The sequence below is a fragment of the Rhinoderma darwinii genome, unplaced genomic scaffold (genome assembly GCF_050947455.1).
Source record: "Rhinoderma darwinii isolate aRhiDar2 unplaced genomic scaffold, aRhiDar2.hap1 Scaffold_390, whole genome shotgun sequence".
NCBI classification, from domain to species: Eukaryota; Metazoa; Chordata; class Amphibia; order Anura; family Rhinodermatidae; genus Rhinoderma; species Rhinoderma darwinii.
Window position 1 is genome coordinate 1 of NW_027463524.1, and position 15,788 is coordinate 15,788.

Below are 15,788 nucleotides of genomic sequence, written 5' to 3' on the forward strand. Positions count from 1 at the left end.
CCCGCCTAATACAACACGGGGAGCAGACGCCTGGGGGACGGGAGAATGACTCCTGGGGGACGGGAGAAGACACTTGGGGGACGGGAGAATGACACTTGGGGGACGGGAGAATGACACTTGGGGGACGGAGAATGACACTTGGGGGACGGGAGAATGACACTTGGGGGACGGGAGAATGACACTTGGGGGACGGGAGAATGACACTTGGGGGACGGGAGAATGACACTTGGGGGACGGGAGAATGACACTTGGGGGACGGGAGAATGACACTTGGGGGACGGGAGAATGACACTTGGGGGACGGGAGAATGACACTTGGGGGACGGGAGAAATGACACTTGGGGGACAGGTCAGTGATACATTTCTGTTTGGGGTGTGAAGTGTTTTGGACGCACCTCTTGTTGCAGGTTTCCATGTAGTCGCAGGAACGCGGCCTCGTCCTTCCGGGGGCCGTGGATGGGGAGGACGTTGCTGAGAAGTCGGTGATGAAATTCCACCAGCTCGCAGCTCGGGAAGAAGACGATCATCTTTGGTTTTGGATCAGACTGGAATCAAACAGACGCAGGGAAGTCAGGAATGAAGCTCCTGATACAAGGGGACCCCCCCCCACCCCCCACCAGTATACATATATCCCCCCCCACCCCCAGCAGTATACATATATCCCCCCCCCACCCGTATACATATAGATCCCCCCACCCCCAGCAGTATACATATATCCCCCCCCCCACCCCCAGCAGTATACATATATCCCCCCCACCCCCACCAGTATACATATAGATCCCCCCCACCCCCAGCAGTATACATATAGATCCCCCCCACCCCCAGCAGTATACATATATCCCCCCCCACCCCCACCAGTATACATATAGATCCCCCCACCCCCACCAGTATACATATATCCCCCCCCCACCAGTATACATATATCCCCCCCCCACCCCCAGCAGTATACATATATCCCCCCCCCACCCCCAGCAGTATACATATATCCCCCCCCACCCCCAGCAGTATACATATATCCCCCCCCCCACCCGTATACATATAGATCCCCCCCACCCCCAGCAGTATACATATATCCCCCCCCCACCCCCAGCAGTATACATATATCCCCCCCACCCCCACCAGTATACATATAGATCCCCCCCACCCCCAGCAGTATACATATAGATCCCCCCCACCCCCAGCAGTATACATATATCCCCCCCCACCCCCACCAGTATACATATAGATCCCCCCACCCCCACCAGTATACATATATCCCCCCCCACCAGTATACATATATCCCCCCCCCACCCCCAGCAGTATACATATATCCCCCCCCCACCCCCAGCAGTATACATATATCCCCCCCACCCCCAGCAGTATACATATATCCCCCCCCCCACCCGTATACATATAGATCCCCCCACCCCCAGCAGTATACATATATCCCCCCCCCACCCCCAGCAGTATACATATATCCCCCCCCCACCCCCAGTATACATATAGATCCCCCCCACCCCCAGCAGTATACATATAGATCCCCCCCACCCCCAGCAGTATACATATATCCCCCCCCACCCCCACCAGTATACATATAGATCCCCCCACCCCCACCAGTATACATATATCCCCCCCCCACCAGTATACATATATCCCCCCCCCCACCAGTATACATATATCCCCCCCCACCAGTATACATATATCCCCCCCCACCAGTATACATATAGATCCCCCCACCCCCACCAGTATACATATATCCCCCCGCACCAGTATACATAAATCCCCCCCACCCCCACCAGTATACATATATCCCCCCCACCCCCAGCAGTATACATATATCCCCCCCACCCCCACCAGTATACATATATCCCCCCCCACCAGTATACATATATCCCCCCCCACCAGTATACATATATATCCCCCCCACTCCCAGCAGTATACATATATATCCCCCCCACTCCCAGCAGTATACATATAGATCCCCCCCACTCCCAGCAGTATACATATAGATCCCCCCCACTCCCAGCAGTATACATATATCCCCCCCACCCCCACCAGTATACATATATCCCCCCCCCCACCCCCAGCAGTATACATATATCCCCCCCCACCAGTATACATATAGATCCCCCCACCCCCACCAGTATACATATATCCCCCCCCACCAGTATACATATATCCCCCCCCACCAGTATACATATAGATCCCCCCACCCCCGGCAGTATACATATATCCCCCCCCCCACCCCCGGCAGTATACATATATCCCCCCCCACCCCCGGCAGTATACATATATCCCCCCCCCACCCCCGGCAGTATACATATATCCCCCCCACCCCCATACATATATATCCCCCCACCCCCAGCAGTATACATATATATCCCCCCCACTCCCAGCAGTATACATATATCCCCCCCCACCCCCAGCAGTATACATATATCCCCCCCCACCCCCAGCAGTATACATATATCCCCCCCCCACCCCAGCAGTATACATATATCCCCCCCACCCCCAGCAGTATACATATATCCCCCCCACCAGTATACATATAGATCCCCCCACCCCCACCAGTATACATATATCCCCCCCCCGGCAGTATACATATATCCCCCCCCGGCAGTATACATATATCCCCCCCCCCGGCAGTATACATATATCCCCCCCCCCCACCCCCGGCAGTATACATATATCCCCCCCCCCACCCCCGGCAGTATACATATATCCCCCCCCCCACCCCCGGCAGTATACATATATCCCCCCCCCCCACCCCCGGCAGTATACATATATCCCCCCCCACCCCCATACATATATATCCCCCCACCCCCAGCAGTATACATATATATCCCCCCCACTCCCAGCAGTATACATATATATCCCCCCCACTCCCAGCAGTATACATATATCCCCCCCACCCCCAGCAGTATACATATATCCCCCCCACCCCCAGCAGTAAACATATATCCCCCCCCACCCCCAGCAGTATACATATATCCCCCCCCACCCCCAGCAGTATACATATATCCCCCCCCCACCCCCAGCAGTATACATATATCCCCCCCCCACCCCCAGCAGTATACATATATCCCCCCCCACCCCCAGCAGTATACATATATCCCCCCCCACCCCCAGCAGTATACATATATCCCCCCCACCAGTATACATATATCCCCCCCCCACCCCCAGCAGTATACATATATCCCCCCCCACCCCCAGCAGTATACATATATCCCCCCCCCCACCCCCAGCAGTATACATATATCCCCCCCACCCCCAGCAGTATACATATATCCCCCCACCCATAGCAGTATACATATATCCCTCCACCCATAGCAGTATACATATATCCCTCCACCCCCGGCAGTATACATATATCCCTCCACCCCCGGCAGTATACATATATCCCCCCCCACCCCCGGCAGTATACATATATCCCCCCCCACCCCCAGCAGTATACATATATCCCCCCCACCAGTATACATATATCCCCCCCACCCCCAGCAGTATACATATATCCCCCCACCCATAGCAGTATACATATATCCCCCCACCCATAGCAGTATACATATATCCCCCCACCCTCAGCAGTATACATATATCCCCCCACCCTCAGCAGTATACATATATCTCCCCACCCTCAGCAGTATACATATATCTCCCCACCCTCAGCAGTATACATATATCTCCCCACCCTCAGCAGTATACATATATCTCCCCACCCTCAGCAGTATACATATATCTCCCCACCCTCAGCAGTATACATATATCTCCCCACCCTCAGCAGTATACATATATCCCCCCACCCATAGCAGTATACATATATCCCCCACCCTCAGCAGTATACATATATCCCCCCACCCTCAGCAGTATACATATATCTCCCCACCCTCAGCAGTATACATATATCCCCCCACCCTCAGCAGTATACATATATCTCCCCACCCTCAGCAGTATACATATATCTCCCCACCCTCAGCAGTATACATATATCTCCCCACCCTCAGCAGTATACATATATCTCCCCACCCTCAGCAGTATACATATATCTCCCCACCCTCAGCAGTATACATATATCTCCCCACCCTCAGCAGTATACATATATCCCCCCACCCTCAGCAGTATACATATATACAGGCAACGAATGATAAATCCCAGATATAAATCACACGCACGGATAGTGACATCACCGGAGCACAAACAGCAACAGGCACGGCCGCCATTTATAGTGCAGCTTCTATTGTGCATTTACTATGATGGATTAGAAGCTGCGCCCCTCCTGTGCATGTTCCATACGGACAAGGGACACAGGGTGTTCGCAGGGGCTCCACAGCCTCTTCATTGCGATGATCAGCGTAGGTGACGGAGATTGGACAAAACTGATGTCATATCCTAAGGAAAACCCTTAGACAACGGAGACGGGCAGAGCACGATTTCTGCGGGCGGAGCGCAGCGCCAGTCCAGCTGTGTTGCTATGACCGGAGACAGTCTGGTTACTAGGGGACTGCTGCCTAATACCCGCTTAATTTATAAGAGGTTGCCAGGCAACATTGTCCATAGCAACCAGGGAGGATTAGCGGTCAGATGGATGAGGTGAGGGCAGAGCAGGGTCCGGGGGGCTATCTGCTCACCTTCCATTTCCCCAGGATGAAGGCGGACAACGTGACCAGCTTCAGCTTGCTGGGAACCACCACAGTGTGCTGGCGCAGCTTCTCCGGCATAGCAAAGCCTGAAGTGTCAGCCTCTTTCTGCACCACCTTGGACTTTACTTTCGGCGCCATGTCAGTGGTGTTCTCCTCCGCCAGCGTCACCGTGATGGGGTTCTGTAAACTGATGTCAGCCAAACGAGTCACCCCTGAAAAATAAAAGAATAAATCCACACGACATGTTAAGATCCAGCAGATCAAATGAGAGGACGTATCACACATGATAGGATTAGCTACACGGCTCAGCAGACAGTATCACACAGGATAGGATTAGATACACAGCAGACCGTATCACACAGGATAGGATTAGATACACAGCTGGCAGACAGTATCACACATGATAGGATTAGATACACAGCTCAGCAGACAGTATCACACAGGATAGGATTAGATACACAGCAGACCGTATAACACAGGATAGGATTAGATACACAGCTGGCAGACAGTATCACACAGGATAGGATTAGATACACAGCTCAGCAGACAGTATCACACATGATAGGATTAGATACACAGCTCAGCAGTCAGTATCACACATGATAGGATTAGATACAATGGCTCAGCAGACAGTATCACACATGATAGGATTAGATACACAGCTCAGCAGACAGTATCACACATGATAGGATTAGATACACAGCTCAGCAGACAGTATCACACATGATAGGATTAAATACACAGCAGACAGTATCACAGGACAGGCTTAGATACACAGCAGGCAGTATCACACAGGACGGGCTTAGATACACAGCAGGCAGTATCACACAGGACGGGCTTAGATACACAGCAGGCAGTATCACACAGGACGGGCTTAGATACACAGCAGGCAGGATCACACAGGACGGGCTTAGATACACAGCAGGCAGGATCACACAGGACAGGCTTAGATACACAGCAGGCAGGATCACAGAGGACGGGCTTAGATACACAGCAGGCAGGATCACACAGGACTGGCTTAGATACACAGCAGGCAGTATCACACAGGATAGGATTAGATACACAGGAGGCAGTATCACCCAGGACAGGCTTAGATACACAGCAGGCAGTATCACACAGGACGGGCTTGGCTCTCTTACCTTGACTTAGCGTTGCGGACAGTAGGACGTTCTGCCGCTGTTCGCACTGCGAGTTCACCGCGTTCAGGATGGTCGTTACGTCTTTCTCAAATCCCAGGTCCAGAATCCTACAAACATTCCAGGACTAATAAGAAGAGGAAATTCCTGCGGAAAAGTCTATGGCAACTTTACTAGGAGGGGCATTTGCATATAGCCTGCATTTCCCAGCATGCTCACCTGTCAGCCTCGTCCACGATGAGCCACCGGATGTGCGTGAAGTGCATGTTCTTAGTTGACCTGATGTGATCGACCAGTCTCCCCGGCGTGGAGATCAGGATATTAATGCCCTTCCGTAACCTTAATGGCGACAGTACAAATAGCAAAGATGCTTAGACCAGCGCCATCTAGAGGCCATAGTGTCAGGTAAAAGAAAGAATCCAACCATCAGATGGTCATATTTACCGGGCCTTCTCAGACTTTCTCTTCTCTCCACCCATCAAAACTCCAGGCACGATCCATGTGAAAGGCTGAAAATCAGCAAAGACAGCAAAACGCGTGGGAAAAGTATTCTTCATACACTGCGAAATATTCGTCTTTTAATCTCCCTTTTACTTTTATCATATTAACCCTATCAAGTCTCAATGTGAATTGAATTCCCTGTTTGTTCAGTATCGGCAAAGAGCTTGCTCTGGTGACTTGCATTCTGGGAAGATTTATCTTTACACCGGGCACTATACAACAGGTGTCTGTCAACAAGCTTCCTGGCATCTTCCAGTTACAAACAGCAGAATAGTGAGTGCAGCTCTGGAGTATAATACAGGATATAACTCAGGATCAGTACAGGATAAGTAATGTAATGTATGTACACAGTAACTCCACCAGCAGAATAGTGAGTGCAGCTCTGGAGTATAATACAGGATGTAACTCAGGATCAGTACAGGATAAGTAATGTATGTACACAGTGACTCCACCAGCAGAATAGTGAGTGCAGCTCTGGAGTATAATACAGGATATAACTCAGGATCAGTACAGGATAAGTAATGTAATGTATGTACACAGTGACTCCACCAGCAGAATAGTGAGTGCAGCTCTGGAGTATAATACAGGATATAACTCAGGATCAGTACAGGATAAGTAATGTAATGTATGTACACAGCGACTCCACCAGCAGAATAGTGAGTGCAGCTCTGGAGTATAATACAGGATGTAACTCAGGATCAGTAATGTAATGTATGTACACAGTGACTCCACCAGCAGAATAGTGAGTGCAGCTCTGGAGTATAATACAGGATATAACTCAGGATCAGTACAGGATAAGTAATGTAATGTATGTACACAGTGACTCCCCCAGCAGAATAGTGAGTTTAGCTCTGGAGTATAATACAGGATGTAACTCAGTATCAGTACAGGATAAGTAATGTATGTACACAGTGACTCCACCAGCAGAATAGTGAGTGCAGCTCTGGAGTATAATACAGGATGTAACTCAGGATCAGTACAGGATAAGTAATGTAATGTATGTACACAGTGACTCCACCAGCAGAATAGTGAGTGCAGCTCTGGAGTATAATACAGGATATAACTCAGGATCAGTACAGGATAAGTAATGTAATGTATATACACAGTGACTCCACCAGCAGAATAGCGAGTGCAGCTCTGGAGTATAATACAGGATATAACTCAGGATCAGTACAGGATAAGTAATGTAATGTATGTACACAGTGACTGCACCAGCAGAATAGTGAGTGCAGCTCTGGAGTATAATACAGGATGTAACTCAGGATCAGTACAGGATAAGTAATGTAATGTATCTACACAGTGACTCCACCAGCAGAATGGTGAGTGCAGCTCTGGAGTATAATACAGGATGTAACTCAGGATCAGTACAGGATAAGTAATGTATGTACACAGTGACTCCACCAGCAGAATAGTGAGTGCAGCTCTGGAGTATAATACAGGGTATAACTCAGGATCAGTACAGGATAAGTAATGTAATGTATGTACACAGTGACTCCACCAGCAGAATAGTGAGTGCAGCTCTGGAGTATAATACAGGATGTAACTCAGGATCAGTACAGGATAAGTAATGTAATGCATGTACACAGTGACTCCACCAGCAGAATAGTGAGTGCAGCTCTGGAGTATAATACAGGATATAACTCAGGATCAGTACAGGATAAGTAATGTAATGTATGTACACAGTGACTCCACCAGCAGAATAGTGAGTGCAGCTCTGGAGTATAATACAGGATGTAACTCAGGATCAGTACAAGTATTTACAGAGTGGTTGATAATGGGCCTATCGTCTATGTACTGTATTGCTGAAAGCAGAATCTCTTCTTATGTATGACCGTCGTGTTCCTAGATGAAGAGCAGTGTTATTATGGACTGACCTTTAGCAGCTTCTGAATGGTGGTAAAACTCTGCAGGGCGAGCTGTGGGGAGGAAGAAGGTAAAAAAGATGAATGGCATTATGTCTAATAGGTTATTCTAATATTTCCCAGAATGCCTCTCTTTAAGCATCACTGTGTCAATGGTTTCTTACCTCTCTTGTCGGGACTAAGATCAGGGCGTACGGGCCGTCGCTGCGCTGTTGGGGGGGGGGGGATAGTGAAGCCGTTAGACGTCTATAGGAGACACAAGTCGCTTATATGAAGCGCTACAAACTATTAAAGGAAAACGCTTTTGCTTTTACCTGGATTTTTGTGGCGACTCCTTGAAGCCCTTGCACTAGTGGAACGCCATAAGCCAATGTTTTACCTGCACAGAATAAGAAGTTACTGCGACCACCCGATCCCGTTAACATATATACTATAATAACTACCCCCCCCCACCCTCCCCGATCCATCTGGAAGTCACTTCATACAAGGGAATTACAGTCCTGGATATAAAGCGGATTCATTGTACGATGAAAAGTAGTGCCATTTTCTAATACACATCAATTCTTCACCTTTTTCAACATATCTGTTTGCGATCATTGAATGGGCACCTTCATTGTTTACTGCTAGATTAAAAATCTATCCTGGTCCCGTGGATGAGCCATGTACCTGCGTGACCATCACATGACCAACATTTTGATCATATGGCAGTAAACAATTTAGGTCCATATTTACTGACAGCAAGTAGAGGTCTTAAAAACCATAACGACTTGATAAAAAAAAGTATATTAGAAAAGTGCAGAGTGCGGAGACCATCAACAATCCCAAGACTGGGGGCTCTGCTCCATTCACCTCCTCCCGGGGCCCCTAGCAGGTACAAGGAAGGGGGTCCCGTCTCCCCTACCTTATATATTCAGGCTGGGAGGACATGGATGACGTGGGGCCCCTGCTCATGTAATAGGTGGGGGTGTCAGTCTTTAGACCCCCATGATCTATAATCACTCGTCGATAACTGGAACAATCCAAAACGTACCGGATCCAGTCTGCGACCGCACCATGGCGTCTCTTCCGGACAGGAGCGCCGGGATCGTCATTTTCTGGACGCTGTCGCAAAATAAGAAATGACATCATGTGACTGAGAAGGGGAGGGGTCGTCAGCAGTGGTAGCTCCGCCTCCTCATAGAATATACAGAAACTATGAGACTTCATTCCTTAAAATTTAAAGGGACGGCAGCAAATTCCACGTTGGCGTTTCATTTTGCGCTTTCTTCCAGGAAATTGTCTAACCATAGAAGTAAGGCTCAGGCTACACGGCGACTTGGGTGGCACGATTAATATGGGGGTGCATTTTGGATGCGATTTAGCATTTGTGGCATTCAAAAGATACCCCCCAAAAAAATCACTGACATCGCAGTCACATTTTTGCGAATGTCGTGTCGCGGTAAGTCGTGCGTCGTCACGTGACCACAATCATTACTCGCGATGTCGCATTGCGATCTTCATGTTGTGCAACCAAAGTCTCTGTGTAGCCGCGGCCGAAATTTTTGATCACCCTCCGATAATCCAGAAACGGTCATAATCGAAGGTCGGATTAAAGGAACGTTCCTATAATATCACATAATATAATAAATATCCACCTGGTCATTCTGCTCATATCCAGGACGTTTGTGAGCGTGGCCACCTAAAAAGAAAGAAGAAGAAGAGGCTCATGGGAAGACGGAAGGAGAAAGTAAAAACCCCCAAAAATTTAAAATATGTCATATATGATCCTAGTCGACGCATATGTAGCAGAGCTGAATATGTCATTTAAAGGGGTTGACCCATCTGAACAACCTCGTGTCTAAACCAGGTCCCATTGGTGATCGGCTGTTATCACGGGCGGCTGCTGCACGTGGTGGCACCCCTCCTGCGGAGTCCGCTGTTAAGGAAAGGGGTGCGGAACCCGTTCTAATACATGGCGTGGTCGTGCTGAGTAGACGCAGGCTGGACCGCCGCTCCCTTCAAAGTTCTCCTTGCCGCAGTCTTACAACTGGCAAGGACCAAGGTCCCCGATTCTAGCGAACAAGAAGGCAGGCGCCAACAGGTTAAATGGGTTTTCCAGTCCTACGAGTGTTGCGGCCCCTTCAGAATAGTTGACCGGCGGGGGGTGCCGGGAGTCAAACCCCGAATGATCACATATTGATGGTCTTTCCTGAGGATAGGCATTAAATTTTATCAGAACTGGAAAACCCCTTTAAGGCGGAGTTGAAGCGACCCAGTAGGTTTACCTGCAGTCCTATGGTGAGATCTTCAGCGGTAAAAAAAACAAACTCAGCTCTGCTACATCTGTAAGACTTTAGTCAAAACTACAGAATGTTTACTTACCAGATGTGGGTGCAACCCGAGCTCGGAGAAGGAGTCTGAGGAGAACACCTTTTCCTGCACCTGCTTTACATCTGATCTGTAGAGGAAAAAGTAACAAATGTATTTAAGGCAGTGTTCACACGTCGCAGTCAAATGGCGTTTTTCACAGCGTTTTTTTTTTTTTTGCAAATGATATTTTTTTATGACGTAAGCACACCCTATAGAAGACAGATCACATAAGTTAGGCCTCAGGCACACGACTGTAGGGGTGTGCACGGCCCGGACAGCTGCGGAGGGTCACCCGCAAATCACGGGCCGCACGCATTCATTGCAATGAGGCTGGAACGCAAAGTGCGGCCGTAACAAGACACGTCCGTTCTTTTTGCGGTCCAGGCTCCCGGGCAAAGCGCAGACCATGGAAACCACGGTCAGTTGCATAGGCCCATAGGAATGAATGGGGCCGCAATTCTCCCGTGGATTTTCGGGAGAATCGCGGCCGCAAAAGCGCGTTACAGAGTGAGAACATAGGAATCGCCTAATCTGTGTCAGTCCTCATAGACGGTAGAGACGTAGCTACAGCACGACCAATTCCGTCCTACAATCCCATTCCCTGCAGCACTGCTCATCCTGGTTGGAGAATAGAATGTCAGAACTACAGTGAAGACTGACACTCACTATGATAAAACAGTAGGAGAGAGGGAATGTAACTCTACATAACAGTGAAGACGTCCGTGGAAGGTTGGGTGATGACCCAGATTTCCTGACTTAGGAATAGAATGCAACAATTACAGTGAAAACTGACACTCACACAGACAGAACAGTAAACTATGCCATTCAGCGTCTGTACGACAACCCCTAACAGCACTGCTATATCTGTGCGCTGGTAATGCATTTTACTGCAAAAATTAAAGGGATATGATGCGGAGTCCAAGGTACAGAAGTCTCTGATTGGTGCGTTTGGGGAATTTATGGGGACCCCAGCTGATGGACCCCTACCAATGTCATCTTCTAAGATCATGTGATTCCATGTCAAGACAATTAAAAGTGGAAACCCCCTTTAAGTCAGACAGACAGCGACCTCTCAATGTCAGGAAGCTCCGGATTGTTTTTGAAGAGGGACGACGTCTTGATGGCCGGTCTTCCCTTCGGCCGATCTTCATTCGTTCCCGTCTGAACCTTCTTGGGTTCATCTTTGGCGTGGACTTTCGTAGGACGCGCCGGCCGCTTCGATGGAGGCTCCTCGGTGGCGTCTTCATTCTTTCGTTTCTGCTGTTAAAGGAGGAAGAAGCTTTGATTATTAAAGGGCCGGTCTTCTGTAAATAAAGCTTAATGGGGTTTCCTCTATCAATAAGACTTCACCTTTAATTATTGTATAATGAAAAATTCTGCAACTTTTTTTTATACTTTTACTTTACTTTTTTTTACCATATTCAAGATCTCTGCTCACTGTCGGTGAATGGAAACATTTTTATTTACATTCAGAGGCTAAAAACCTGTCCTGACCTGGTCCTGCTCACACAGATGCGGGTTAGTTACAGTGTTTCTGAACGTTCCTTAGTCAAGTGCCCCAAGGGAATCATCCTACAATGTGCGTCCGATTGAGCATAGTGCAAGTGGCCCCTGGCGCCCCAGAATCTGCCTCCTGGGGTACACGTACTACAAGTAAAGAGCCGAGGGTCAAGACTAGAGGGGGGGCAACCTGGTGATCGCCAACGGGTCCCAAACTCATTGTGGGGCAAGCTCTAGCCTCAACTATTTACACGCCATTGTCTCCCATGTAATGCCACGTCACCATGCCGCCTCCTGAACTATCACTGTGCACGTCACACTGCGCAGAAGAACGGAAAAAAGAAACGCAGATGTGAACCCAGCCAAACCCAGGATGAAATAGAAAATTGACTAGAATGGGCTTTCCTAGGGTCCGTCACTTCCTTATAGCGATCGGTGGGGGTTACATCGGTGGTACCCCCAATGATCAGACAACTTCTCACCCCTATATAATTGGGAGTCATATCCCTGTTTATCCAAGCTCAAGAATAGAATGAAAGAACTACAGTGAAGACTGACACTCACAAAGGAAAAACCCTAGGAGAGCCCCTCACTGGGTACACATGCAGCACTCACCCGCTTTCCTTTAGGTTGCTGGCAGTTGTTGTTCCCCTTGAAGAATTTCGGGGACGCCTCTGAGATATTAAGGATTAACCCTTGATCCCCCATGACTCTGGGTCTCGATTAATATGAATCAATTCACATGAGGGAAATTCACAGTAAAGCAATCCTGCTGAGCACGACACGTACAGCAACACATGTGAGCAGAGAGGCAGCAAGAAGGCCCCCGACCAGGGCTGCCCTAGACCGTGCCTGACTGCAAACGTATGGTAGGGTGTAAATACATCAAATAACGTAGATAGGAAATTGTCTCTACTGCAGCGGCCATTTTGCGGTAGACATGCCGTTAGCAGTAAATGAACTGCGGCCTTCAATAAAATGGCTGCCGCTATAGCTTGCTATATAGTGAGCCTAAGACAACTTTATCTCCTAATTATTTATCATTACAGTAACAGTAGCTATAGAAATAGATAGAATTATTAGAAATATTTAAGAAAAGAAAATTATAATATGATTAAAGTTCAAGAAACAACTCCTAGGGGACAGACAACTACTACCCCCATCTGCTAACCTCTCCCACTGCACATATATACCAAAAAGTATTTATATTATGCAAATTTTGCACACACACTTACGAAAAATCTTCTGAAACATATACAATGACCATGCTGGTGTCATAAGGGTATATGGAGCTCCAGAGTAGTCACCTCTGTGGTGGCCGGGTCTGGTGCTAGGCAGCCACCTGAACTGATTCAAGCATCGCTTGTTGCTTGCAGTGATCAATAAACAGGACATTTTAGTGTTTCATGGCCTGTCAGTTAGGCCCACCATAATAATGTGATTTATCGGGGTCCCATCATAAGAACGGGGAGATAGTGGGTCAGAAATGGTGGCTGCACTAGAGTATTTACTCTCCATAAGAATGACAGATCTTCCCTATGAGGGCGTATGGATGAAGAAGAGTTGGTGGTGTTGTGGTGTCCCGCTTACTGCCCCTCTATAAGCTGGAACGAAGCGTCGTCACTACAGCAGCTTTTTCCCTGGCGTCTGTGCATTAAACGAGGAAACACTGGGGTAGATTTATCAGTGCGCTATAACTGGCATAAGGGGGTTCTGAAAACTGGCGCACTTTCGTATGTTGCCATTGGCCATTACATTACTTATCCTGTACTGATCCTGAGTTATATCCTGTATTATACTCCAGAGCTGCACTCACTATTCTGCTGGTGGAGTCACTGTGTACATACATTACATTACTTTTCCTGTACTGATCCTGAGTTACATCCTGTATTATACTCCAGAGCTGCACTCACTATTCTGCTGGTGGAGTCACTGTGTACATACATTACATTACTTATCCTGTACTGATCCTGAGTTATATCCTGTATTATACTCCAGAGCTGCACTCACTATTCTGCTGGTGGAGTCACTGTGTACATACATTACATTACTTTTCCTGTACTGATCCTGAGTTACATCCTGTATTATACTCCAGAGCTGCACTCACTATTCTGCTGGTGGAGTCACTGTGTACATACATTACATTACTTATCCTGTACTGATCCTGAGTTATATCCTGTATTATACTCCAGAGCTGCACTCACAATTCTGCTGGTGGAGTCACTGTGTACATACATTACATTACATTACTTTTCCTGTACTGATCCTGAGTTACATCCTGTATTATACTCCAGAGCTGCACTCACTATTCTGCTGGTGGAGTCACTGTGTACATACATACATTACTTATCCTGTACTGATCCTGAGTTATATCCTGTATTATACTCCAGAGCTGCACTCACTATTCTGCTGGTGGAGTCACTGTGTACATACATTACATTACTTTTCCTGTACTGATCCTGAGTTACATCCTGTATTATACTCCAGAGCTGCACTCACTATTCTGCTGGTGGAGTCACTGTGTACATACATTACATTACTTATCCTGTACTGATCCTGAGTTACATCCTGTATTATACTCCAGAGCTGCACTCACTATTCTGCTGGTGGAGTCACTGTGTACATACATTACATTACTTATCCTGTACTGATCCTGAGTTATATCCTGTATTATACTCCAGAGCTGCACTCACTATTCTGCTGGTGGAGTCACTGTGTACATACATTACATTACTTATCCTGTACTGATCCTGAGTTATATCCTGTATTATACTCCAGAGCTGCACTCACTATTCTGCTGGTGGAGTCACTGTGTACATACATTACTTCTCCTGTACTGATCCTGAGTTACATCCTGTATTATACTCCAGAGCTGCACTCACTATTCTGCTGGTGGAGTCACTGTGTATATACATTACATTACTTATCCTGTACTGATCCTGAGTTATATCCTGTATTATACTCCAGAGCTGCACTCACTATTCTGCTGGTGTAGTCACTGTGTACATACATTACTTATCCTGTACTGATCCTGAGTTATATCCTCTATTATACTCCAGAGCTGCACTTACTATTCTGCTGGTGGAGTCACTGTGTACATACATTACATTACTTATCCTGTACTGATCCTGAGTTACATCCTGTATTATACTCCAGAGCTGTACTCGCTATTCTGCTGGTGGAGTCACTGTGTACATACATTACATTACTTATCCTGTACTGATCCGGAGTTATATCCTGTATTATACCCCAGAGCTGCACTCACTATTCTGCTGGTGGAGTCACTGTGTACATACATTACATTACTTACCCTGTACTGATCCTGAGTTATATCCTGTATTATACTCCAGAGCTGCACTCACTATTCTGCTGGTGGAGTCACTGTGTACATACATTACATTACTTATCCTGTACTGATCCTGAGTTACATCCTGTATTATACCCCAGAGCTGCACTCACTATTCTGCTGGTGGAGTCACTGTGTACATACATTACATTACTTACCCTGTACTGATCCTGAGTTATATCCTGTATTATACTCCAGAGCTGCACTCACTATTCTGCTGGTGGAGTCACTGTGTACATACATACATTACTTATCCTGTACTGATCCTGAGTTATATCCTGTATTATACTCCAGAGCTGCACTCACTATTCTGCTGGTGGAGTCACTGTGTACATACATTACATTACATATCCTGTACTGATCCTGAGTTATATCCTGTATTATACTCCAGAGCTGCACTCGCTATTCTGCTGGTGGAGTCACTGTGTACATACATTACATTACTTATCCTGTACTGATCCTGAGTTACATCCTGTATT

The 15,788-nt window shown here is 47.5% G+C and overlaps 1 protein-coding gene across 1 annotated transcript; it reads right to left on the reverse strand.

Annotated features, from left to right (window-relative positions):
• Positions 1-394: 394 nt before the first annotated feature.
• Positions 395-12,815, reverse strand: LOC142708392 (ATP-dependent DNA helicase DDX31-like; the record flags this gene model as incomplete). The annotated part of the gene is made up of 13 exons (XM_075848358.1): positions 12,579-12,815; positions 11,533-11,723; positions 10,476-10,551; positions 9,749-9,792; positions 9,145-9,215; positions 8,429-8,493; positions 8,279-8,323; positions 8,127-8,168; positions 6,196-6,260; positions 5,971-6,090; positions 5,755-5,861; positions 4,604-4,827; positions 395-544 (listed from the first exon to the last, which is right to left on the reverse strand). Coding segments are annotated over exons 1-13 (1,293 nt in total), but the record flags the coding sequence as incomplete, so codon positions are not given.
• Between the last annotated feature and the right edge of the window lie 2,973 nt (positions 12,816-15,788).